The sequence below is a fragment of the Physeter macrocephalus genome, unplaced genomic scaffold (assembly GCF_002837175.3).
Source record: "Physeter macrocephalus isolate SW-GA unplaced genomic scaffold, ASM283717v5 random_142, whole genome shotgun sequence".
Classification (NCBI taxonomy): Eukaryota; Metazoa; Chordata; class Mammalia; order Artiodactyla; family Physeteridae; genus Physeter; species Physeter macrocephalus.
In genome coordinates, this window is record NW_021145428.1 from 59,119 (window position 1) to 85,599 (window position 26,481).

The following is a 26,481-nucleotide window of genomic DNA, read 5'->3' on the forward strand; positions in this document are numbered from 1 at the left end:
ACAGGAAAAATGTTCTAGAGCATCCCTCTCACCTCTACTGCCCCAAAGACTTCCACCCCTAGTTCTAAGGATCAGAAGCTACTAGATCACAGGCTAGAGCTATGAGGAGAAGGGTCTAGAAGGTACCATCACTCTGGCAGCCTTGAATTTGCCCCCGGTTTTCTGTGCCTGTGCCCCAACCTGGAACCAGTGTCCCTACCTGTGCCAGCACCCCCGGTCTCTGGCTTTGGCAAATGTTCTCTCTGCCTGGCCATTACTTCCTCCCATCCACCCCATGCCATACAGCCCCACAACCTGTGTCACTTATACCAACCCTTGGGTCTCAGAAGCCACCCCCCAATACATCCCCAGAAACCAAACCTGGGGGCCCCTTCTTTGTACTCTTACAGCACCCCAGGGGTACCTCTACTGTAGCACTCTCTGTGTGAGACCCCCTGCCGTAGGCTGTAAGTGACCTAAGGGCAGGTGCCTTAAAAGGTGATCTGGCAAATGGATAATGTACTACTACTGAGCTAAAGTCAGGAGCATTGAGACCTGTTTGCCATGCATGCTAGCCCAGCAAGGACCCTCTCAAGCACAGCAGTTTCTCACTGCATGTCTCAGCTGGGGGACGGGGTCACCTCCAAGGTGCTCTATGTGAGCCTCTCATTTTGCAGATGAGGACACAGTGGCAGCACTGGGGCCAGTCCAGCGTTCTCCCTCCCTCCAGGTGCAATGAAAGGATTAATTAACAGGATCATCTTGGTGAAACTGAGCATCTCAGAGGAGAGCCCCTTGGGAAATGCAGCACCGCTGCTTTTTCCTACCTCCTCAAAAGAGCCTTTTAAGATTAACCAGCTAGTCATTTCTACCCACCGGTGGCGTGTCATTTCAGCACAAAGAGAGACAAAGACCCAAACTCCGCCCCAGCCCTTAACCCCAGCCCTGTGGGACTCTGGTGTCCTTCAAAGCACGTGTGCTGTCAGGCACACCCCAGCTCCTCCACCCCTTCTCCCCCTCAGCCCCCCAGGCCTGTCAGTCCCAACTAGAACAATGGGGTAGGGACTTACGGCCTAAGACCTTTCCCAGATCAAACCTGGGATCAGTCAGCCCCTATGGGGACGCTAAAGGGAAAAGGCCCAAGTCCCTAATGGATTTCACAGCTGACCAGGTCATGGCCTTAAAGTGAAGGATTAGTCACAGCCACCCCCCCTACACGCACACTCTCAGGCAGATTTATCTCTAAAGGGTACCTTCTGAGGGTCACTCTTTAGGGGCCCCATTGCCATAGGGTGCAACATAAGCACACTTCAAAAGCCCAGGAACTAAAACATCTTTTCTACTTGGAGAAATTTTCTCTGGTTGCACGCAGACATCTGCCTGCAAACCAAGCTCATGTTTTCAAAGTAGTGCCCATGCCTAAATCCTCCTGGGGTTAAAAGAAAGCATAATGACTACCAGCTAAAAATGTTCCAAGTGCTGTAGACATAACAAGACCTTTTTATCTCATAACATTTCTATGAGGTCAGTCCTATTATTATCCCCATTTTACAGATGCAGGAACTGAGGCCACAGAAGTAGCATGCGGTAGAGCCTGGATTTGGACTCAGGCACCCAGGCTTCAGTGTGCCTGCTCTCCTGCCCCTGCCCACTACTGGCTGCCTCCCTGATGGATTTCACACCAGCTAGAACCACAGCAAAGGATTAGTCACAGTCCTGGATGCCATGGCTTTGCCTCAGCATAAGCCACGGGGGACATATTAAGACATAAATGCAGGCCTCTCACTGTTGTGGTCTCTCCCGTTGCGGAGCACAGGCTCCGGACGCGCAGGCTCAGCGGCCATGGCTCACGGGCCTAGCCGCTCCGCGGCATGTGGAATCTTCCCGGACCGGGGCACGAACCCGTGTCCCCTGCATCGGCAGGCGGACTCTCAACCACTGCGCCACCAGGGAAGCCCAAGGTCAGGGCTTTTAACATGACATTTCACTTATCCCACAAAGGCCAATAGAGGTATTAAAAAAAAAAGAGAGAGAGAGAGTTAAGATTCCTTAAGGCTATTTCTAGACCTCCCACTATGTGACATTTGCCCATTTACCCTTTCCTTGGAACAACATAGAAAAATACAGTTTCCAGGTCAAAGGACTGAAGGTCATGGAGAGGGGAAGAAGCACGGGGGCATCATGATTGGACTGTAACTGCTCGGACGATAACAGAAGCCCTACAGTGACCAGGAGACCTAGGATCACGAGGCGCTCTCTCTCTCTCTCCTGGGCAGGAGGACTTGCTGGAAAAGAACACAGAGACCCAGAAAGGGAGGGATGAACAGCAAATGGGGCAGTGAGAGCAGACAAGGCAGAGTCCAAGTGGGACTGTTAGCAGACACCATTAGATAGAGAGGGAAAAGAGATATCACACCTAATGTGAGTGCACTCTGGTCCTAAAAGCCCAATCCAACCATTACTGTGTGTGTAGTTCAGGCTCCCACAGAGACGGCGGAAGCACCGGCCCACGTGTTCCTGGGCGGAGGCAATCTTTCCTTCCTCTCCACGGAGCATCACCCCATATGGTAAGATTCACCCCAAAGCCAAGATTAGAACTCAGGTCTTCAAACTCATCTTGGAAGACACTGTCCGCTGGGGCAGTGGGCGCCTAGAGAAAGTTAATAGCAGCCAAACCCCAAGTCAGATGTCCACGCCCACCCCGTTCTGTCACACTAGTCTCCAGTTCCCTAAGTATCGCTCCGCAGTGACCTCTTCCATCTTTCAACACAAATCAATCCAGTCAATCATCAGTCAGTGAGTCAGTCTTCTAGAAAACTCTGTATCTCCCACACCTGGGAAGCTCTCTTTGATAGGGTCTCGTAAGACCTTTCTGATGGTCCCAATAAGCTGCTCAGACATGCACATTTAAGGGCCGGGGCACAGGAGAGGAAGGGAGATCAGTTTCTGTTTTTTTTTTTTTTTTTTTAACTTTTTCTAAGTTTAATCCACACCCTTCCTCCACCCACACCTCTCCAGGTTATTGGCTCCACCAACGGGGACCTTCCCTGAACATCCCTGGGCAGGAACGCAAGCAGGCTGCAGCAGGCCCCTTGGATTCCCAGCACAGCTGATGGGGGCCAAGTCCCACATCCTCCTCCTCCCCACGAGGCCTCAGCACCATGCCCCCGATCTGACCTAGCCTCCTGCCTCCAACAGAAAAAAATGACCATCCAAACCCCACCATAGCCCCCATGTTCTGTCTTCAGGCCTCTTGTCACTAAGGCAGTAGGACCCTGTTCCCTGAGTCCACCCCCAGCTTCAGAAAGAACAGTCCCAGAGGGGAACTCACCTGGAACCTCCCGGAGAACCTCTGCTTCTCTGGTCCGAGGGAGTCCCCAGGACTCAGCAACACTCCCTTCCGGCCCTCCCTCGGGGGCTAGCGGGCTGAGAAGGCAGGAGACCAGGAGGAAGCTGTGCAGGCCGGAGCTCTGGAGACGCCCCAGAAAATATTTTGGTTCGGAGAGGCTGGGTCCAGGTGCGGAGGCGGCTGATGTCATCCTTTCACCTACCCCGCTTTGCCCCACACCCGAGAGGTGGAGCGCCACACCTGCTCTGGAGGCGGGTGGGAACCGAGAGAGGGGTCTCCCCCAAAGGCAGCTGCTCCGAAGTCCAGGGAATCACCGGGTACCGGCAAGCGGGCCAAGTCCTTCCCTCCTCGGGGGGCTGCACGCTGCGCGGCCCTCCTTCCTGACCTTCTTTCATCTCCCAACTACCGACACCTGCTATATATTCCAAAGGCTCTCCAAACAGGGGCAGCCACAGGCCTTTGACTTTCCCCCTAACCCCTCAACTGCACTGTCAGGATCTGCTCAGAGAGGGTACCAGAAGGAAGCCAGAGAGAAAAGCTACAGCTTTTCCAGACAAACAAGGCGGGAGCAATGTGAACTTCCACAGAGATATCACCCTGAGATCCAGAGCCCAGCTGTGTTCTATGTGCGCGCACGCGCACACACGCACACACGCACACGCGCACACGCACACGCGCACACATCCAGCTCAGCACCACTCCAGACACGCTGCTCCCCAGCGCTGTTCCCACAGAAGCTGGGCTCTCTGGGGTCTGTTCCTATGGCTCCCCCGGCCAGCAGATGGTGAGCAGAGCTGGGTGAGGTCATACCAGCTGAGGACACCTCTCACCACACCATCGAGGCTTTCCTGAGGATGGGGAGGATCCCTGAGAGGGTCTGGCCTTTGCCCCTCTCCTTCTGACCCTCCTGTCCCTCCCCAGAGACACAGGGGCCCTAAGCACCCTAAGGGAGGACAAGGGAAGGCTCCCTAGGGACTGACTGTGTTCAATGTGAGCAACGTGACTGCCACAGAGGCTGTGCGAACAGTGTGACCAGGGTTTCTGGGCCACCCAAACCCAGGTCAGCTGGCTCAAATTCATTTTCCCTCGTGAATTCCTTTTCCCACCACCCAGGAATAGCAGGGGCCACCAAGGGTGGCTGAGCCAGCTGCTAGGAAGGAAAGGTTCTGGTTGCCAATGGAGCCTTCCCACCTGAATTCTGGGAGGGAGTCTGGACATACAGACTGAAGTCCAAAAAACTCCCTCGGCCTAGCCTTGGAAGGAAAGGAAAGCCCCTGGCATCTCGTTTCAGTGGGAGGACCACTCACCCACACCTCACTGTCCCCACCACCCACAAGCTCAACAGCTGCCCACGTTGCTTCTCAAACCTGGAGGGTGTCCCAGACATTCTCTCCCTACACAAATTTGGTCAAATCATCTCCTTCAGAAAGGCCTCCCCAACCACCACCAACCCATCCAACACACACACTATTGCAGACTGAATAATGCTTCTCCCCCAAGAATATCCACGTCCTAATCCCTGGATATAAGGAGCCTATGCACGTTACCTTATATGGCAAATGAGACTTGCAGATGTGATCAAGTTAAGGATCTTGAGATGGGGAAGACTGTCCTAGATTATGTGGGTAGGTCTGATGTAATCACAAGGGTCCTTACGAGAGGGAGGCAGCAGGAGTCAGAAGTGGATGTGACAGCAAAAGCAGAGGGACAGAGAGTGAGAGGTTGCTAGATGCTAGGCTGCTGGCTTTGTAGATGGAGAAAAGGGACCCCAAGTCAAAGGATCTAGGCGTCCTCAGGAAGCTGGAAAGGACAAGAGAACAAATTTCTCCCTGGAACCTCCAGAAGGCACGTAGCCATGCAGGCCCAGACTGACGTCTGACCTCTAGAACTACAAGATAATAAATGTGTGCTGTTTTAAGCCACTAAGTTTGCAGTTTGTTACGGCAGCCATGGGACACTAATACACATGCACTTCTTTGAACTCTAATGAGCCTGAGTATCACATAAAGCACTGGTCCTTGGGGGTTCTTAAGTGCAAGATTTCCTTCCAGACTAGATAATAAAACCCAGTGGGCTGGGCCTTCTTTCACCCCCAGAATGCACACACTAGGTGCTCAATAAATTCCTGCAGGATTGTGCCTAGAGCACTTCACCACTCCCACAGTCAGGTGGAAGATAAACAGTAGTCAAAGTCAAGACTTGAGCCAGTTCCTCCTAGTCTAATGAGTTTCCACATTAGTCACTGCCAGCAAGTTTCCGATCCACCAAGAGGCACGCAGGAGCAGTGACTGCTCATTCACCCCAGCAGTCCCATACCCTAGGCCCCAGACAAGGGACTGGAGCAGGGGTACAGCTGCCCTGCCATGCCACATATTAAGTGACCAGCCACAAAAACTGGGAGAAAGGGAAAGTGGCCAAGGGACCACTTTGCAGTTTGGAGAAGGGACTACAATAACATGGCCCTACAAATACCCCAGGAAAAGCAGTCCACCAGGAGGTTTCACAGAAACATGTACTGAAAGCAAATGAGAATAATTGCTGTTGATTAGAAATTGCTGTTGCTCACAGCCAGGGTAGGTCAGCGTGCTCCCAGCACAACTTGTAACTAAGCAGGAAAATGACACAGACAGAATGTCCCCAGAAGATGGAGGAGCTAAAGACTGTGCTAGGAATCATAGACACCTCCAGTGTTCCCAGAGGCCCTACCTCTCTCATCTCTAGGTCAAAAAGGCTCACAGGACCACCCCTCCTTATCAGCAAAATTCAGGGACCCAACGCTACAAATTAGCCATCTAGTTGCTCCCCTATGCCCACTATAGGGACTGCTTGTTTTGAGTCCTCTCGGCTTGAACCACACTTTCAAGAGTTGCAGCATTTACTATTGCAACAGGTTCAAAGGCATTGGAGAATCTCAGCTGGAAGCAAGTGGGAACAGAGGGGCCCACTAGATCTGAGCTGTCAGAAGAGAAGGAGAGAATGAGCTAGTACGTGAGTACGTGGGAGTCCACAGAGCAGAGGTTAAATGCACTAAACGGATTCACAGGCATTGGAGTCAGGCAGACGTGGTTTGAACCCCAGCTCCTCCGTTTTGCTGGCTGTGTGTGGCCTTGGGCAGGTCACTTGACCTGGCCAAGCTTCAAGTTCCTCACCTGTAAAACGAGCACAGCAACACTACCAACCTCACTGGTCTCCAAGATTGAGATGATACAAGTAGAGCAATTTGTACAACTGACACACAGTAAACCCTCCATAAATGGTAGCGATGAGGAGGATGGATGAATTACTATTTGCTCCAAAGCACCAGGACAAGAGATTTTTCTGATGTGTGCCTAGAAAAGTTGACCTACATCTCAAATCAGTAATAAAGATACGGGTTAAACCTGGTGAACCAGCATGACCTAACCTACCCCTCCCCACTCCACAGTCACCCCACCAATCATCCATCATCTACGATCCCAACATACATTCAGACCATGATATTATAAGGGCAAACATAAAGCAATTCGGCTGGAAAGGAAAAAGTCTGTTATCTATGCCCCACAGAAGGTCAAAGCAGATGACGAAGTATGAATGAGTCACAGTCTTTTGCTGTAGCAGGCAGGGCACATTCCTCAGGGTTCCACAGGTAGAGACCGGCATGTTCAGCTAGGAGCTGGAGAGGCAAAGCCATGGGGGACAACAGGCCTGAGAAGGAACAGAATCGAAGGTGATGTGAGGCAGCAAAAGCACAAAGAAGTGATCAGTAGAAACCATCCTTGACACTGGTCCTTGGGTTTTAAAGAAAAAACACAATCCACCTCCAGGGTGGACATATGGGAGAGTCAGCACGTCCCAAAGACATAAGGTACTGGGGAAAGCCCCATTTCTTAAGTCACAGGGAATATCAAAGAGGGGAGAGCAGCAGAACGTGTATGAACAGCCCTGGGACTCCAGCCAGCGCGGCTCAAAACCAGCGCTAGCTCTGCTCCTAACTCGCTGGGCGATAGGGAGCAGGGCAGTGAGCCATCTGTACCACAGGGTCTACCGCTCATTTAGGGATTAACACTACTGGCCCTTCCCAAGTCATGGGCTTCAGAATTCCCTGGACAATATATTCAAGCATCTACTTTGCACAAGGACATTGCAGCCTTGTGGGTGACACAAAGATGAATCACCCACAGAGCCCGCTCCCAAGAGCTGATATTCTATCAGGAGAAACGAGACAAGCACATCAATAACAAAAGGAAGCAGGGACTTCCCTGCTGGTCCAGTGGTTAAGACTCCGTGCTTCCACTGCAGGGGGCACGGGTTCGATCCACGGTTGGGGAACTAAGGTGCAGCCGGAAAAAATAATAATAACAAAAGGAAGTAGAGGGTGGTGTTGGAGCCATATGGGAGGTCAAGACAGCCTCCAGTCTGGAAATCACTCAACACTTCCGAGCATGATGCTAGGCCCTAGGGATACTGAAAGGAATAAGACACTGCCCCTGTCATTGAGGAAGAGAATTCTAGAAGGAAAAATAGTCATATCTGGGGAATTCCCTGGCAGTCCAGTGGTTAGGACTCCGCACTCTCACTGCCCAGGTTCAATCCCTGGTCAGGGAACTAAAATCCCACAAGCCACACAGTATGGCCAGAAAAAGTAATAGTAATAATAATAACAAAACAATAATTTAAAAAATAGTTATATCAACAGATTATCCACAAAGCAGTGCCTCAAGTGCTGGTACAGGAGAACACATAAACTCTGCTGACAGAAGAGGGAGTAGCAAGTTCCACCTGGGGTACCCGGCAGCTTTAAGGGAGGTGAAGTTTTAGCTGAGTCTTGAATGATGAGTAAGCTTCGCCAGGTGAAGAAGAGCTCTGAGGGCATCTGGTGCAAGGGTGGCAGCACAGGACAGTGGAGTCCCGAAAGGACCTGGACCACTCGAGAACCTGGGGCGTCTGGCAGCAAGTGGCGAGGCTGGAAGGCAGGCCGAGGACAGACCGAAGGAACCGTGGGGAAGGGCACACCCGGGCCAGGCCTGGAAGAACCACCACCGAGACTCCAGGAGACAAGGTGTGAGAAACTGCCCTAAAAAGGTACAGACCACCAGGTGGGGCTATGGCCTCAGGGATCTATACAGCCAGAGTGTTCATGAAGAATCCAGAGGCCCAAGAGGGTGCTGACTGTTTACAGAGAGCTTCAAGGAGGAAAGAGACAGTCAGGGAACATATGCTAGAAAGAAGAATGACACCTATCCCAGCCCCTGTGAAGGGGGAAGAAACGAGGCCCCCAATAAATGTGGAGAGATGAACCTACACATAAATGAAACGCTCCTAAAAGCAGGGGGAGAACGCCAAGTCTAGAAACTGAGATACCAGGGCTTAACCAGAAGGGAATCTCCCACTGTGATTCCAGAATAGCAGCTCCCAGCTGGCCTGGGGGAGCAGTCAGTGTACATCTTACCACCTGAGGGTTTTTCCCTTCCCCAAATTCTCACTTTCCCTCCCCAAGCAAATTAGAATTAGGGAGGCTCCCCCAAACGCACCTTGGTCTCCAATTCCAAGCAAGAGCACCCAGACCCGGAAAAGTGTGTAAATGTGAGCAGCCCCCTTTTAATGAACTGCTACCATCAGTCATGCACCCTGGTCCTCCCTGGCCCTCGGGCACAACAGCAAGAGAAGAGCTCCAACCAACACCTCCTCTTTGCCCTGGACGCTGGCCTTGGGCCTGACACCTGACCCAGACATGTTAGGAAAGTGGGTTTTCCAAGGCAGAGCTTATAGTCTCACACAACAAGGTCAATTCTCAAAGGCAGCCAGCCCTTTGGAGAGCAGGGCCTCCTGCACCACCCTGTCCCCCAGGGATCCCTATCCCACTGCAGGAGAGAGTGAGAGGAGAGGGCCCCTCTCCACCCCACAGCACCTGCCCCCACCCACCAGGTCCCTGCCTTCCCTTCTAAGGGGCCTCAACCAGGGAGGCCTGAGAAAACTCATCCAACCAGTTCCCTGGTGGGAGGAGAGCAGCTTTCTCCCTCAGCTGAGAGGTTACACAGACCAGACTTCAGACAGTGGGGGGCAGCTGTCACCAAACCCCAGATTCTGGGACGAACAGGTACACACATGGCATGGAGTGGCATGGCCCAGGCAGCAGTGTCCTGCTCCTGGAAAATCAAGGCCTTGATTCAGGGCTGAAAGTCAAGCCAAAGCAGAGTGGCAATCTGCCCCCGACCTCCCTGCTTCTGCAGCCCAGAGCTCTGCAAGTGGTGGGCACTGCCCCGGCCTGGGCACCAGGGAAGACAGGGTGGGTGGGGAAGAACTTCCTTTCACCTGCTCAACTGCCACCCCTTGATTTTATCCAAAATAACCACCCTCTGTGGATTCTGAGAAAAGGAAACTTCAGGAAGAAATGGGAGATCAACTCTGCTTTTCCCAGTATGTGCTGGGTCCCTCTAGGAACAGCCCCGTTCTCTCATCACACAACTCCCAGTGTTCAGAGATCAGAAGCCCCTCCAAAGCCCCTCACAGAACCACTTGCAGTCGCCTCTAAGAGGAACACAGGATTATCTTGCTCTTACCTGGCCTCGATGGACAAATCCACTGGAAGAAGCCAGGACAGGATTAAAAAGAGACCAACTCTCCTACACCCATCCTTAGTTTCTGAAGCTCCAAGGGAGAAATTTACCTTTTGCCCCAAAGCCTGTGGCCGGCCAGATTTTTCACAGGAGAGTTTGGCAAGACTTGGAGGCCTGGAGTTGGGATAGTCCTGGTCATGCCCCACTCACACCCCCTGGCCTGGCCCAGCCCGGCACCTACTGCTTTTCTCAAAAGGGCTCCCATCCGAGCACCAGGAGAGCTGCGTGGGGCCGGGGAGCTGCATTCTCCCTAAGCACCAGCAGCCAAGCAGTTAACAGGCTTGGGGCGAGCAGAGAGCTGCCACCAACAGCCTTGGGAATTAAAGCGCCCGCCACCTCCTGCAAAACCTCTTCAATAAACGTCCTATTCAGAATCAGTTGCGCGTGTGGGTCATACTTTCTGCATTTCTTTCATTCCTGACTCCTGGGGGGCCCCTAACAGAGGAAGTGGAGCTTCCCACCCCAACTCAGCAGGTCCCTGGCTGGGTGAGGACCCAGGTCACAGCCGGGCAGGTGAGCGCCACCAGCCGCTGAGGACATGCAAATATCTATAGCAATTAAAGTCAGGGGACACTAACTGCAGGAAGTCAAATACTAAAGACACTTGAACAAAGCCAGATCATTCAGCAGCACAACAATAACCCATTTATGCAGCTCCTCCCTCACCCCAGGACCTCAAAGCCTGAGGATATTAACCCTTACAACAGCCTGGGGCAGAGGGGAGGGGCGGCAGGCAAGGATTGGGTATTATTTCCCCGTTTTACAGATCAGGAAACTGAGGCACAAGTGGCTCCCAAGGTGCCGGACTGGAATAATATCAACTAGCATTTTATTAGGGTGTAGCAGGCATTGTGCTAATAAACACATTCTCTAGGAACTCTCCTTACCATAACCATATGAGGCAGAGCCATTTACTCACTCACCGAAAGCTGTGCAGCAAGGCAAGTGGGAAAGCCAGGGTTTGCTGGAATTCCAGTGCTTGTCACCATTCCCCAACCCCAAAACCAGTGGGGCCAAGAGATACAGCCAAAGATGAATGGAAAGGTGCCATCCTTAGCCCACATCATGGGAACGCCCGCAGGCACTTTCTGCCCTTTTACAAGTAACACTATGCTCAGAACAAGTTCCTACAGCATGGGGCAACCTCAGAAGGAGGCCAAAATGGAGTCACCTGGGAATTTGTAACTTGCCCATAGATCCCTCCAGAAACCACTTATGTGACAGCATGTGACCCACGGGCCAGCACACAGATTGCCTTCTCTACCGAAAGCTCATAGCAGGAGCGCTAATCTACACAGCAGACTCACTGAGTGGGCAAGTGTCCTTACCTATTTTCTGTGTGTGTTGTCTTCTTAACTCAATCACAGCCTCCTAAAGGTAAGGACCAGATCTTCCCAGGGTTTTGTGCATTTTCTTCCCCCAGGGCTTTGTGCATTTTCTTCCCCCAAGGCTTCTGGCACTCAAATCCCTACTACTGATTTTAGCAGCTGTGGAACTCATGCCAGAAGAAGGCTGAAGCACACAGGATGGATAGTATTTTCTGGGCTCTTATAATGGGAGAAAAAGACATCTCCAGTGGAGGTCCAGAAAAAGGTTTGGGGATGAAGAGGCAAACTGTTCACCTCTGCTGCCTGGTCAGACTCAGCCCAGCTGAAAGTTGCAGCATCGGGGCTCAGATGACTTCCATCTAAAAACAGGACTACTCAAACTCACTCAAATTTATGGACAGTATAAACCACATGCCAGGTGCTGGGGAGGTAGCGGTGAATAAGACAAATCCTTACTGGGGACTTCCCCAGCGGTCCAGTGGTTAAGACTCTGGTGCTTCCAATGCAGAGGGCATGGGTTCAATCCCTGGTTAGGGAACTAGGATCCCACATGCCACGTGGGGTGGCCAAAAAAAAAAGACAAATCCTTAGGATCATGGCGCTCACATTCCAATATGGAGGAAGGTCACAAAAGGTAGACAAATAGCTAATATATTTCTGAATAGCGATGTGTTAATAGTGATAAGATAAAACAGAAGAAAGGCAGTAGGACTGGGGGGTGGAGAAATTTAGGGAGGCCTGGGAAGGCTCTGAAAAGGTGACTCTCAGGCAGAGACCTGTATGACAGGAAGCAGCCAGACATGCAAAGTTCCTCTGCCAGTCTTTTCCTCTACCCCACCTCAGCCACTCACCCACACATTTGATATGTCCTAGACCTCATCATCACAATAAGTGCAGACTTCCAAAATACCTTGCTTTTAAGCATCCCACTCTTTGCAACCCAATGAAGAGGAGATCAGTATAAAAATTACAAACCACACAATAAAACAAACCATGGCAAGCGAGTCAGAAGATGGAACAAACTGGTACTCCAAAAGCTGGAAATAAAAGAAAAATCTGAAAAAGACTTTGAAAAAGTACTGAATGGAAATAAAATACAGTTGACCTTTGAACAACACGGGGCTTAGGGGCACCAACCCCTCACACAGTAGAAAATCCGCATATAACTTTACAGTCAGCCCTCTGTATCTAGTTCTGCATCTGCGGATTCAACAAGCTGCAGATTGTGTAGTATTGTAGTACATATTTATTGAAAAAGATCCACATATAAGTGGACCCACGTAGTTCAAACCCAGATTTTTCACGGGTGAACTGTATACAATATTGACATTTCAAACCCAATAGGTACGTTAAACAGAAAATTAAATACAGCTAAAGAAAGAATTAGTGAAATGGAAAAAAAAAACTGAGGAAATTATCCTGAAGTAGATGCAAAGAATAAGAAAATATAAACATTAAGAGACAGAGGTCCATAGAGTTCTATAGGAAGAAAAAGGAAAGAATAGGGGAGAGGCAATTTTCAAAGACAGAATGTATATGAATTTTCCAGAACTGAACATAGAACATTTGTCCTCATATTGAAAGCACAACTAAGTTAAATTTAAAAGAAGTTCACATTTAGACACATCATCCACAGTATAAACACAGAACATCAAAGACAAAAAAGAACATCTTAAAGGATTATAAGGAAATACCATGAACAACTCTATGCCAATGAATTAGATGTTAGATGAAATTCCTAGACAAATTCCTAGAATGACATAAGCCAATGATTGACTCAGGAAGAAACAGAAAATATGAAGAGACCTGTTAATTAGTAAAGAGACTGAATTAATAATTTTTAAACTTCCAATAAAGAAAAGCTCAGGACTAGATGGTTTCACTGGTGAATTTACCAAACATTTAAAGAATTAATAGCAATTTTTCACAAACTCCTCCAAAAAACAGTAGAGAAAGGAACACTAAACTCATTCTATGAGGCCTGTTATCAAGACCAAACAAGATATCACAAGAAAAAAAACAGCTACAGTCCAACATCCCTTATAAGTGTGGCTGTAAAAATCCTCAACAAAATACTAACAAACTGAATCCAGCAACATATAAAAAGGAGTATACACTATGACCATGTGAATTTATCCCAGAAATACAAAATTGGGTTAACATCCAAAAATCAATTAATATAATTTTAAATATTAATAGAATAAAATATAAAAACCACCTGATCACCTCAATAGACCCAGAAAAAACATTTGACAAAATCTGACACCCTTCCATGATAAAAACACCACACAAACTAGGAACAGAAGGGAACATCCCCAGTCTTACAAAGAACATCTACAAAAAAACCCACAGGCATTTCATCTTAATGGAGAAAGAAGGAATGCTTTCCCTCTAAGATTAGGAATAAGACAAGAATGTCCCCTCATGATACTTCTATTCAACACTGTACTGGATTCTAGCCACGAAAATTAGGCAAGAAAAAGAAATAAAAGACATTCAGATTGAAAAAAAAGAAGTAAAACTATCTCTATTCATAAATGACATGATCTTATATATAGCAAATCCTAAGGAATCCACTAACAAAATGATTAGAACTAATGAAAGAGTCCAGTAAAATGGGAGGATACAAGATCAATACACAAAAAAATCATTTCTACCCCTATATACTAGTAGTGCACAATCCAAAAATACAATTAAGGAGAATTCCCTGGCAGTCCAGTAGTTGGGACTCCACGCTTTCACTGCCAATGGAGTAGGTTCAATCCTTGGTTGGGGAACTAGGATCCTGCAAACTGCATGGTACAACTCCCCCCCACAAATGCAATTAAGAAACAAAACAATCCCATTTATAACATCAGCAGAAGCATTAAAAACTTTGGAATATATTCAACAAAAGGAGTGTAAGACTCGTATACTGGAAACTATTGAAAGAAACTAAAGACCTGAATAAATGAAAGGACATCCCATGTTCATGGATCAGAACACTTAACATTCTTAAGGTTAGCAAAATTGATCTACAGACTCAATCCAATCTCTTTCAAAATTCTAGCTGGTATTTTTGTAGAAACTGACAAGCTAATCCTAAACTTTGTATGGAAAAGCAAGGGAGCCAGAGAAACAATCTTGAAAAAGAACAAAGTTGGAAGACTCACAGTTCCCAATTTCAAAACCAACTACAAAGCTATAGTTACCAAGGCATAAAGATAGACATATAGATTAATGCAACAGAATTGAGAGTACAGAAATAAAACCTCACATTTACAGTCAATTGATTTTCATTAAGGGTACCAAAACCATTCAATAGGAAAAGAATCGTCTTTTCAACAAATGGTGCTAGGACAACTGTATATTCATGTGCAAAAGAATGAATGTGGACATCTAGTTCATACCATATACAAAAATTAAGTCAAAAGGGATCATAGACCTGAATATAAGAGCTAAAACTATAAAACTTTTAGAAGAAAATATAGGGGTAAATTTTTGTGAACTCGGGTGAGCAATGGTTTCTCAGATACAATAGCAAAAGCACAGCAACAAAACAAAACAAAAATAGATAATTGGACTTCATCAAAATTTAAAACTTGTGTTTCAAAGGGCACTATAAAGAAAGTGGACTAGATCATTTCACAATGTATACAAATATTGATCGAACCATTACATTGTACACCTGAAACCAATAATGACATATCAATTACACCTCAATTTTTTTCAATTTTTAAATTAAAATTTTTAAAAGAGAGAAAAAAGAAAGTGAAAAGACAAATCACAGAATGGGAGAAAATATTTGTAAATCTGATAATAGACTTGTATCCAGACTATATAAAGAACCCTTACAACTCCACAATTTAAAAAAAAAACCCAATTTTAAAATGGGCAAAAATTTGAATAGATATTTCTCCAAAAAACATATACAAATGGCCAATAAGCACAAGAAAAGATGTTCAATATCATTAATCATTAGGGAAATGCAAACCAAGACCACAACTAAATCTACTTCTTATTCACTCTAGGATGGCTAAAATCAAAACCATGTTCAATAACAAGTAATGGTGAGGATGAGGAGAAATTAGAACCCTTGCACATTGCTGGTAAGAATGTAAAATAGTGTAGCCTATTTGGAAAACAATTTAGCAATTCCTCAAAAAGTTAACTTGTAAATAATCATCTCCCAGTAAGTCATATAGAAGCTAGGGGATCTATATGCTGCATACAAAAAGTTGTACACAATTGTTCATAGCAGCATTATTTATAATATCAAAAAGTGGAAACAGCTAGAATGTCCATCAACTGATGAATGGATAAACAAAATGTAGTATACCCATACAATGGAATATTATTTGGCAATAAAAAAGAATGAAGAACTGATAACATGCCACGACACGGATGACTCGAAAACGTTGCGTTAAATGAAAAAGGCTAGTCAACAGAACTGTATATTGTATGAACTCATTAAGTAAAATGTCCAGAATAGGCAAATCTAGAGAGATTTGTGATTAGTAGATTAGTGATTGCCTGGGGCTAGGGGATGGAGGAAATAGGAAATGATTGCTAAAGATACAGGGCTTCTTTTAGGGATAATAAAAATGGTTTAAGATTACACAGTGGAGAGAGTTCCCTGGTGGTCCAGGGGTTAGGACTCCGAGCTCTCACTGCTGAGGGCCCAGGTTTGATCCTCAGTTGGGGAACGAGGATCCCACAAGCCGAGCAGCAGGCAACCCCCGGCCAAAAAAATAAAAAAAAATAAAAAAGATGCGGGGATAGCGTGAGTGGTTGCACAACTCTGAATATATACTAAAAACCATTCTATGTGGGTGAATTTTAAGATATGTGAAATATATCTCAATAAAGTTATCAATCAAATCTTAACAGTAACAAGTCAGCAGGAAAAGCATAGACTGTTCAATAACTAGTACTGGAAAAATTGGCTATTCCTCTGGAAAAAATAAAATCAATTTCATCTTACAAGTTTGAGTGGTTCTCAACCTTGGCTGGACATAAAAGTCACCTGGGGCATTTCATAGCCATGCCTAGGCTCCACTCTGATATATTTTAATTTTATTGGTCTGATCTGAAATGAGGCTCAGACAATAGTACTTTCTTTAAAAACTCCTCATGAGGCTTTAATATGTAGCCACAGTTGAGAACCACTGTCACATAAAAGAAAAACATTCCAGGTGAATTTAAAATGTAAGTGTGGAAGCAAAATTTAAAAAGAAAATATACTAAATATGTTTCTGTAAAATCAGAGTAGGGAAAGATTTCTTGAACAAGACACAGAAAGTATGAACAAAAGACTGGCAAATCTGACAACATTAAAATTAAAACTTCCCTATGAAAAATGACATTAATAAAGTTAAGACAATCCAGAGCTATATGTAATGAATATAATCTACAAAAGATTATTTATTATCATTTATTTAGCATACATAAATATATATATATACTTTTTAGCTCCTAAAAATCAACAAGAAAAAGAAAATGGCAATTAAAACTCTGAAAACGTACCAAGAACCTCTAACTTGTCACAGGGTGGGAAGCTGGGAGCAAGGGAACAGATGTTGGAGACTTTTCACTGTATTACCTTTCAAGGTTTGAATCATATGGATACATTACCTGGTTAAAAATTATTTTTTTAACGTAAAGGGCAAAACCTCACAGAATAATAAACATGGCTAGCCAATAAACATGAAAAGTGCTCATCCCTATCTTTAATCAAAAGCACTTATTTAAAAAACCAATTTATAGGGGCTTTCCTGGTGGCGCAGTGGTTGAGAGTCCGCCTGCCGATGCAGGGGACACGGGTTCACGCCCCGGTCCGGGAAGATCCCACATGCCGCGGAGCGGCTGGGCCCGTGAGCCACGGCCGCTGAGCCTGCGCGTCCGGAGCCTGTGCTCCGCAACGGGAGAGGCCACAGCAGTGAGAGGCCCGCGTACCGCAAAAAAAAAAAAAAAAATTTATAAATTAATTTAAAAATACCATTTTACATCTACCAGATTGCAAGACACAATCCAAATATTAGTGAAATAGGGGCTCTCATGTTTCTGGTAAGAACATAAATTGGTTACAAATCACTCAGGGACATTATTTGACCGTATCTTGAAAAGCAAAATTTATAACCAGTAATCCCACCACTGATATACATGGTAGAGAAGACTGGCACATGGATGATAAATACAGTTATTACTTATAGTGGTGAGAAAATGGAATCAACCTAAATGTCTGTCCATAAGGGAACTGTAATATGCAATAGAAACCATATAACAGTTCACCGAATAAACTAGATTTAAATATTTCAACACGGGTAAATCTAGGCAACAATGTTCATTCAACATGATGCTATACAAGTCAAAATTAAAACAACATGAAACTATAAATTACTTACAGACAACAGTAAAAAGTATAAAAACATTCGTAGAAATGATAAACACCATATTCAAGAGAATGTTACTTCTGGGGCGGGAGGGAGGGAAGAGAAAGCTATTAGGAAGAAAAAGAAAGCTTCAGTTGCATCTGTAACATTCTCTCTCTATAATAAATGAGAGAAGTAAATAGGATAAAATTATCATTTGCCAGATCTGGACGGTGGGAACATGGGGGTAGGGGTTCCTACACAGGGCCGGGCCCCGCCACCCTGGAGACAGACTGGAACAACCAGCACGGAGGTTGCACAGCACAGCATCTTCCAGCAGCATCCAGAACCAAAACAAAGGAACAAAAGCTCCTGACAGAAAGAGGCCTGGGATTTTTGAAATTGCAGCTCCTCCCTATCATTTTCTGGCCTCAGAAGAAAGTGTTGTGTGGCACCCAGGTAGGTGCCTAAAATGTAAATGTATTAAAGGCGTTCTTGTTTCCACGGAGGCAAGCGCCCTTTGAATATAACTGGCAGGATAACTGGCAGTCTGCTATGGGTGGAGCTGAATTAAGTTTGGGCCCATCCTGGCTCCACAGTTAACACAGTAAAACCTTGACTAGCCAGAACCCCTGCAGAGAGAGCTGTCCAAAAGCCATGTGTTCAAGAGTGTGCCCGGTTTCCAAAGAGTCTGGGGTAGAGCTCAGTGCACGTGCTCCAGAGTCATTTAGAAGTTCAGACCTCATCCCTGCCAAGTCTTAGCTGAGATCTCAGAAAAGTTACCTACCTTGTGTGGGTGGACTCAGTCTCCTTATCTGTAGTTGAGGGTACCACCACTTATTTTTTGCCTTGTTGAGAGGACTAGTGATATTACCTAAGAGTCAACACTCTTAAAAATTTTAGTCAGTCTGACAGGGACATCTTTTAAAAACATGTTACTTGCTTCCTTCCCTGCCTTCCTAAACAGTCAAGGGAACATCATTTAACCTTTTCTTGATGACTCAGGGTCACAGTTACCAGCAAAGCATCAATTATCAAAATAATGATCCCCCCAAGGGCCAAGGCATGCCAAGCCATTCCCCCTAAATAAATGACCCCTGGCTCTTACGCTCATGCTTGCTTTGCATAGTGTCTTGATCTCTGTCCACTCTCAGTGTCAACTCTCAGTTGCACTGTGGTCATTTTTCCTCTCTATGCTGGTCTCTTTACACTCTCCTTTGCTGCTTCCTTTCAGCTGTGGGCTTGGAAATAAGATGACACAACTCCTATATAAGAGTTAAACAGGCCTTCCCTGGTGGCACAGTGGTTAAGAATCCACCTGTCAAGGCAGGGGACACAGGTTCGGGCCCTGGTCCGGGAAGATCCCACATGCCGCGGAGCAACTAAGCCCATGCGCCAGAACGACTGAGCCCGCACGCCACAGGTACTGAAGCCCATGCGCCTAGCGCCCATGCTCCGCAACGAGAAGCCCGTGCACCGCAACGAAGAGTAGCCCCCATTCACTGCAACGAGAAAGCCCGCGCTCAGCAACAAAGATCCAAGGCAGCCAAAAATAAATAAATAAAATAAATTTATTTTTTTTAAAAAAAGATTTAAACAGGGCCTTAGGGAGCTGGTGTGAAAAAAATGCAGGAACTTGAGCCCTGGCTGATCTGGAGACCTTCTTGGCTACATGCAGATAAGCAAGGCTACTGGGTGGCCATGTCCTGAATAGGGTAGGAGAGGTGTTATGGGATATTATAGGACATATTACGGGATGAACTATATTCAAGACTATAAGCACACCCTACCATCCACTTTGGACATAACATGCATGGGGGCAAACTCTCAGCAGGCCCGGGAGAACTGGTCCCAGTGACCCCAGGCACCCTTTCACTTGCCCAGGCTGGAGGAATACAGAGCTGCCTGCCCCTGTGCCAGAGTAGCTGACCACAAGTTCAACTTCTTAGAATCTTATACTCTATCCTAGATACTTCCAGACAGGATTAGAACATTTGTGAAGAGCGTGAAAATTTCTCTAATTCCTAAAGGTTCATCACACAGTAGGGTTTTACTTATTCAACACGTATTTATTGGAATCCTACTATGCATCAAGCACTGGGGATGTAGCGATGCACAGGATGGAGACCACAAGAATACTGGTTCTCTTTTCCTTTCAATAAACACTTGCCATCTATTGGTCAAGAACCTCTGATTTATGTGCACACAAACACACACACACACACACACACACACACACACACACACACACACACAGTCTTGTGGCCTGGGGAGTAAAGGATATGACTTTTTAAGAGCATCCAGTACCTGTAGGACCCATCTTTCCTCCCGAGATCCCATTACCATAGTGAAATAGACTTCACTCCTGTAGCATCTCTCCCTGCAGTCTCAGCCAAACTCCAGCAACAATCAGAGCAACCTCTAGTACCCTCAAACTCTATCTCCCAAAAGGCTACATGCACAGTTACCACTGTGCCCATCAGTACCTCATTCAGGTCCTGTGGTTGGCCCAGAGTCTGCTCAGCATGAAACAGAATTTGAGAGTCCTTAAAAATCCATTCCTTGAGCTTAAGCCAGGAGGGCTCCCTCCCCAAAGGCCAGCAAGAGAACTATAAAAAGCCCCATTCTCCCTTGCCTGGCATTCCCAGATGGCAACAGCCCACCAAGGGCTAGGCTTGACCCCTACCACTGACTTCTTCTTCTAACTCCATGGAACAAAAACTGGAGCAGATGAGATCACGAAGCCCAGATTGCCCTCAGGGTGGAACCCCAGCACAAGCTCAACATGCCCTGTTGATTACACTTTACACTGTTCTCCATGCTATGTGGGAACAAAGATGACTCAAAGAGAGTCCCTGCCTTCAGAGAACTGCTAATCAAAATAAGAATAGAGGACTTCCCTGGTGGCGCAGTGGTTGAGAGCCCGCCTGCCGATGCAGGGGACACGGGTTCGTGCCCCGGTCCGGGAGGATCCCACATGCCGCGGAGCGGCTGGGCCCGTGAGCCATGGCCGCTGAGCCTGCGCATCCGGAGCCTGTGCTCCGCGACGGGAGAGGCCACAACAGTGAGAGGCCCGCATACCGAGAAAAAAAAAAAAAAAAATAGAGCAGAGACCCTGTTAACAAGGCCAGCCTTTATCCCAGACAGCCAACACCCAGAGGGCTGCCAGCATCTCTGGATGTACCTCCTCCTTCTGATCACGTTAGTTGACCCTACCCAGTTTTCATTCTCCTCTGACTTGAGGTCACCCAACATCATAAAAATGCCTGAGGCTGTTTGGACCTTCCCAACCACTTCCTCTGAAGCCATATTATCTCTAGCTTTACCTGGTTTCCAGGCACCAACCGGCAAGCCCGGAAAGCTCCTTCACCACAGGGCCCGCGTTGCTGTCCAGCTCAAGCGACAGGGCTCTTAGAGGGAGTGGTCTGCCTGATGACCACTCCCCCAGGACCCGCCCTCCACCACCCATCCCTGCTTCCTGAGCCAGGGCCAGGCCCCCAGGAAACCGCTCACCGCAGCTTTTGACAGCAGGCTTTGAGATCAGGCCCCTCCCTTTAAGGTCCTGGTTCCAGCGGAGAGGGGAAGAGACTCCTCAGACTGCCTGGGTGGAAGCAGCGCAGAGCTGAGCAGAGTCCAGCCAGACTCTGAGCACTCATAGTGCCTGTCCTTTCTGTTACTCAAAATTCTGGTCCATGGTGGACACTTCTTGAAACTTTTTCTGGGGCTGCCTCTAAGCATCCATCAGAATCCTCTTGCACCTCTGCAGGTTCTCCTTAAACAGCTCCACCCACCATCTGCCCAGCTTTCCCCCGCCCCTCCCTCGTTTTCACCATCCCTTTCTCTCCCTCTCTGAGCGTAATTTATCTACAGGACGTTGGGGGAGGGGCAGATAGCGTTTCCAGCTGTGAGGCAGAGTGGAGATGCCAGGAACGAAGGTGTGATTCATCAGGGCTGCTTGGAAGCAAGGGGAATTCCAGAGCAAGGGAGGAGAGTCAGGGCTGCCCCCAGTTCACCCGGTCAGCAGGGGAAGCAGCACACACACCTGGGAGGCCCACATCCTCAACCCCCCAGAATCTAGGATATGGTTGAAAAGTCTCACCAACTAGAAAGTCTGCACTAACTAGGGTTTCTATTTTCACCTGCCTCCAATTCCCCACTTGCCTAATTCTTGAAACGGAAAGCTTTTCATTTAGCAATGGCATTAAATATCTCGGGCTACCCCTGCAGAATTTGGTTGGAGAAATAACAAAATAAAAGACTATCACTTACTGATGACCTCTATAGGCTCTGCTAAGCCTTTAACACACGTTAGCTCATTGTTCAGTCTCACAAAACCATATGTGGTAGGTATGATGACTAACTCCATTTTACTGGTGAGAAACACAGGCTCAAAGGAGTTTAGCACCGCAGGGCTAGTAAGCTGTCAAGCCCTGTAGTGAGTTGCTTGAACTGGGTTTCAAGAAAAGGAAACCAGAGATGAAGGGAAACTCCTCCTTCAGATATTATCAAATAGCCCTTCCTCGGGATGCCCCCCAGGCCACCCCATCTAAAATGCCATCTCACCCCCTCCATGACAATTCACATCCACCTTCCCTATCATATTGCTCTGCTTATCGTTAACTTGCTTTCCACTATGTATCTTGCTTATTGACAGCTTCCCCCCACCAGAAGCCAGCTCCATGAAGTCAATGACTGTCATATATTTTGTTCATTGCTGTGTCCTCTGCGTCCAGCATTCATATATAGTAGACGCCAAAACAACTGTTGAATGAATGAATGAATCCTTTAAAATAGAACTAAGAAGTGTGAGTGTAGGAAGAAAAAGAGCATGATCCATCCATTCAGGGGAGGAAAGATGAGAAAAGATGGTGAGAGAATCTGGCCAGGGGCAAGTTGGGGGCTCCAGATGGGACCTACAAGAGGAAATGAAGGTCTGCCAGGTCCCCTGAGGACTCCAGTAAAGCCTTCCTGCTGGCAGTAGTGATTTCCAGCTGCCAGGGCCCCAACCTGAGGGCTTCTGCTGGGGAGGGCGGGCTTGCAACCCTGAAACAAAGGCCTATGGACATGCAGCTGGCCAGAGAGGCAGGACTGAGCAGCGGCCTGAGCCAGAGTGGCAGCCTGGGATGGGGAGAGGGGGGCGAATGAGGAGCTGAAGACAGCCTTCAGTGCAGCTGCAAAGGCAGCATCCTCCCAATGCCCAGAGTCCCCTCAACCCTCAACACAACAGGGAATAGCTAGTTGGTCTCCCGATTAACCCTCCAAAGTCAGTGCTCAGCCTGGGCTTGTAGCGACCCCCAGACTTGGAACCAGAGCCTTCACAAGGTTCTGAGAGGAGAGTGGAGGTGAAGGGGCAAGCCATACATCTGGAACACAGCTCCTTTTCCCCTCCTGCCCTCGTCATCCCTCAGGCCATGGCCTTTGGCCACCTCCAGGGTAAACACAGTGACCCTGGTATAGCTGTGGATTTGGTAAGGCAAATGTTTACCCTGGAGCTATTACAGGCCAGGGCTGTAAACATCCACCATTGGCTCCTGGTATCTACCATCTCCTTGTGGCACACATGGGATGTATCCAATAAATTGTAAAGCTCTTGAGGGCCCCTCCTAGCCACAGTGAGCCCTTCATTTTGTATAGGAGCTTATGCAGCACTTTCCACGTACGTGGCTTCCTTTGATCCTTACCACAGCCTCTGTGAAGAAAAGCAGGCAAGTCCCCAACTCTACTCATGTGGAAACTGAGTCAGAAAAAAGTATGTGACTTGCTCAGGTCATGCTGGGAAAAGCATGGATTAGACCATGAGGAAGTCTGAGTTCTGGTCCCTGTTTGGCCAGCAGGAGCCAGGCTCCAGTCACGTCACATCTCTGGGCTCTGCTGCCTGCATGTGTAAATGGCACAGGCCCATGGGAGGTGCCTTCCTGCCCAAATGACTCTAGCAATCTTTGATGCCATACAGTAGAGCCAGGACTAAAGCGGAGGCAAAATCCTGTGCTGGGCTCCCATGCCAGCACTCTTCCCACTCTCCCCAATGTGCCACTTCTAATAAAATGCAGTAGAAAAGCCCAAGGCAGCTCTTAAGCAAACCACTTCCTCTGCTTCTAGGACTTGGTTTACTCTACGCAGACTCCCTGTCCCATCCCCAGAGCAAGACATCCAGGGATATAAGGGGTTGCCCAGCCTTCTGGGAAGGGAGTGGGGGCAGCAGAGACAGAGGAGTATTAACAGCAGGAGATGAGATGAGGCATCCCAGGACCACAGGGAAGAGGGTGAACAACAGAGGGAAGGGGTACACATTTTTGGGGTTCTTACTCCCTAGGTTTTCTGCTGGAAATGGTTAGGGTGAAGTCACTCCCAGCTACGTCACTCAGGATTGCATTCCCAGTCCAGCAAAGGCGAGGCTAGAAAGGCACTTGCCTTAAGGGAGGCCGGCAATGTGCTCAGTGGGGAGCCCTCTGTGCTGTCATTACTCTCCCTCATTATTTCTTTGAGCAAGGTTGGTATGACTGAGCTGCGTGCAGAGGCAGGGCTGAGGAGACTCTGGGAACCCCCAGTCCAGGGTTCCCTGTAGGACGATGCAATCCGGATCGCCTCCTGGGGTCCCCAGAACAGGAGACAGGCAAGTGACTTCGAGGGTGAAACTCTCACAGTGGCCGCTATAACACCGCCCCACCCCAGGCCACACCCCTCCAGCCTCCCACCATTACATTTCCCACTCCGTTCTTTCTTTTGTTTTCAAAAGCAGCTCCAAAGAGTAAAAGTAGCTACCTAAAAACGTCTTGAAATTTTCGAGTTTGCACGCCTCCTCCTAGCGTTCCAAACCAAAGGGCTGCGAATAAGGAGAAAATCAACCAAACCGGTTTCGGGAGTGGGTGAGGTCGAGGGAGGCAGTGGCAGGCAGTGGCTTCTGTGCTTTCGGCTCCCCGACACCCCATTGCTGGCACCCACTCTAATCCCTCCAGGACGCGAGCTGAGATTCCCAGAGCGAGTACTGTGTGACACCAACCCGGAACAGGCTGCTGGCGCCTTTGGGCTCCCGGGGCCAGAGGCTCGGGTCCTTCCCCAAAAGAGTCCACCCCTCCCGGGCCCACAGTCCGAGGCAAGGACCAGCCCTCGGGCAAAAGAGCGCGCAGTGGGCGCGGGTGGGCGCCGCCTCGAGGGCTTCCCGGGTTTCAAACTGCGCCTCTTGGGAGTCACGGGGCGCATTCCCTCCTTTCGTTTCCGGGGTGGGGGCTAAAGGACAGAAAAATGTCTCCTTGCACGAGCCTCCCGCGCTCCAGCCCTCGGCCTGGAGGGTCGCCCTGGGAGGAGCCCACGCGGCCCCGGGCCCGTCTCTGCCGCGCCGAGTCCTCACCCCGCAGGGGGCTGGGGAGGGTGCCCGGGAGGGCGGGGACTTCAAAACCATTCCGCGCACTGCCGCTCGGCCCGCTGCGCCCGCAGAGGACGCGGGGAGAACCAACGGACACTCACCGAGCAGCGGCCGCCCGGCTGGATCCAGAACGCACGGCGCGCGAAGCCACCCAGGTGCCGCCGTAACGCGGGCGCGAGTTTGAATGTCGCTCCGGGAAGGGGCCGAGGCTGCCGGCCGCTCCCGCCCACCGCCAGCCCCTTGGCGGACGGGGCGCGGCCAGCTGCGAGCGCGGTCCCCGGGGACCCCAGCCCGCGCGCGCCTTCCAGCGCCCGGCAGGAAGTCGGGGCCGAGCAGACCGGCAGCAACCGCGGGAGGGGACAGGGAGGGCGGACCAGGAATTTTTCCAGTGGGTGGAGACTCGGGCCAGCGACTGGAATCCCGCGATTGGCGGCTCGGCGGGGGACGGGGGCAACCTCGCGGCGCTGCGAGCTGGAACCCGGGGTAAAGGCTGCGGCGGCGGGAGGGGGGCTTGCGCGCCGCTAATGATTAACGCCCGCGGGTGGGGCGAGCGCGCGGCCCCGGCGGTGTCCGCCTGGCCGAACGCTAGCCGCCCCCGAGCAACCTAGATGCGCTAAGACACAAAGACGCACCGGGTGGGGGTGGGTGGGGGGAAACACTCACAGTGGTGTCACAGACCTGATATCACTGCCTCCCAAGAGGTCACCGGACGGCCAAAACAGCCCCCATTGTACGGACAGGAAAGGGGGCTTCCAAGTGAGTCCTTAATTGGGGTCGGACTTGGGAGTCCTGATCCTACCAGAGCAGGTAACCTCGGCTTTTCTGAGTCAGAAACTCACGTCTTGAATTCCTCACCGAAATTCGGTTCCCGTGACCCTTTACAGATGTAAATCCAAACCTCCGAGAAGCTGACAAGAAAGAGATGAAGAAGCCGATAACTTGGAGGGAGTCCACCACGAGACTGTTAGGTGGGAAAAGCAAGAGGCAGAAACCCGTGTAATAAAGGACCCATTTTGGTAAAACGAAGAGAACCTGTCTCCTGTTTTTATGTCTGTATGTAATCATGTGGGTATCGAAAGGTGCACACCTGGAAAGTGAGGGGCTGAGGGCGCGACAGGGACGCTCAATAAGGATCGGCTGCGTTTTGAGCAACAGCATAAACTTTAAAACCCGAAGTAATTCATCAATAAATGTGCGGAAAAAAAGATGCTGTCCCAGGAGACAGCATCTCCCGTCCACAGGACAGGAGAAGAGAAGCCCAGGATGTGAGGAGGGATGGGACACTGACATCAGAACCACTGGGTATACTTGACATCCAGTAGAGGTAAGTGTGTCTAGTAAACGCCTAATATTCACGTTAAAAAACTAAATAAGCAAAAAAAAAAAAAAAGCCAAAAAGGAAAAGAAAAGAAAAATAAGTTACTCCAGGCAAATGCAAGCCCCAGGTGATTTACAGGGAGGGGAGGGGCGTGCGCGGAAGGAAATGGCTTTCAGGTGACTTTGAAACTGGATCCTG

General features: G+C 48.6%; 2 protein-coding genes across 6 annotated transcripts in view; one reads left to right on the plus strand and one right to left on the minus strand.

Moving 5' to 3' along the window:
• PLEKHG3 (pleckstrin homology and RhoGEF domain containing G3) overlaps nucleotides 1-25,268 on the minus strand; it is a 45,845-nt gene extending 20,577 nt beyond the window's left edge. For 2 of the 5 annotated variants that reach the window (XM_055082483.1, XM_055082482.1), the window contains exon 1: nucleotides 1,766-1,886. The gene's annotated coding sequence lies outside the window, so the exon portion shown is untranslated. Of the gene's footprint in view, nucleotides 1-1,765; nucleotides 1,890-4,875; nucleotides 4,892-25,066 lie in introns of those variants that run through there. The other 3 variants (XM_024118282.2, XM_028484191.2, XM_055082484.1) reach the window with 3 other exon arrangements.
• Nucleotides 23,398-25,982, plus strand: LOC129391829 (uncharacterized). The gene is made up of 3 exons (XM_055082481.1): nucleotides 23,398-23,509; nucleotides 24,572-25,120; nucleotides 25,850-25,982. Exons 1-3 carry the CDS (start codon nucleotides 23,398-23,400, stop codon nucleotides 25,963-25,965), a joined length of 777 nt encoding a protein of 258 aa, XP_054938456.1. The 3' UTR covers nucleotides 25,966-25,982.
• The last annotated feature ends 499 nt before the right edge of the window (nucleotides 25,983-26,481 follow it).

Bases quoted from the DNA above. Each gene is read 5' to 3' on its own strand.
- LOC129391829 (XM_055082481.1), top strand. From the start codon at position 23,398: ATGAGGAAGTCTGAGTTCTGGTCCCTGTTTGGCCAGCAGGAGCCAGGC. The intron at 23,510-24,571 runs GTGCCTTCCTGC...ACGCGAGCTGAG, and splicing joins ATGGCACAGGCCCATGGGAG to ATTCCCAGAGCGAGTACTGT. The intron at 25,121-25,849 runs GTGCCGCCGTAA...GACCCTTTACAG, and splicing joins CGGCGCGCGAAGCCACCCAG to ATGTAAATCCAAACCTCCGA.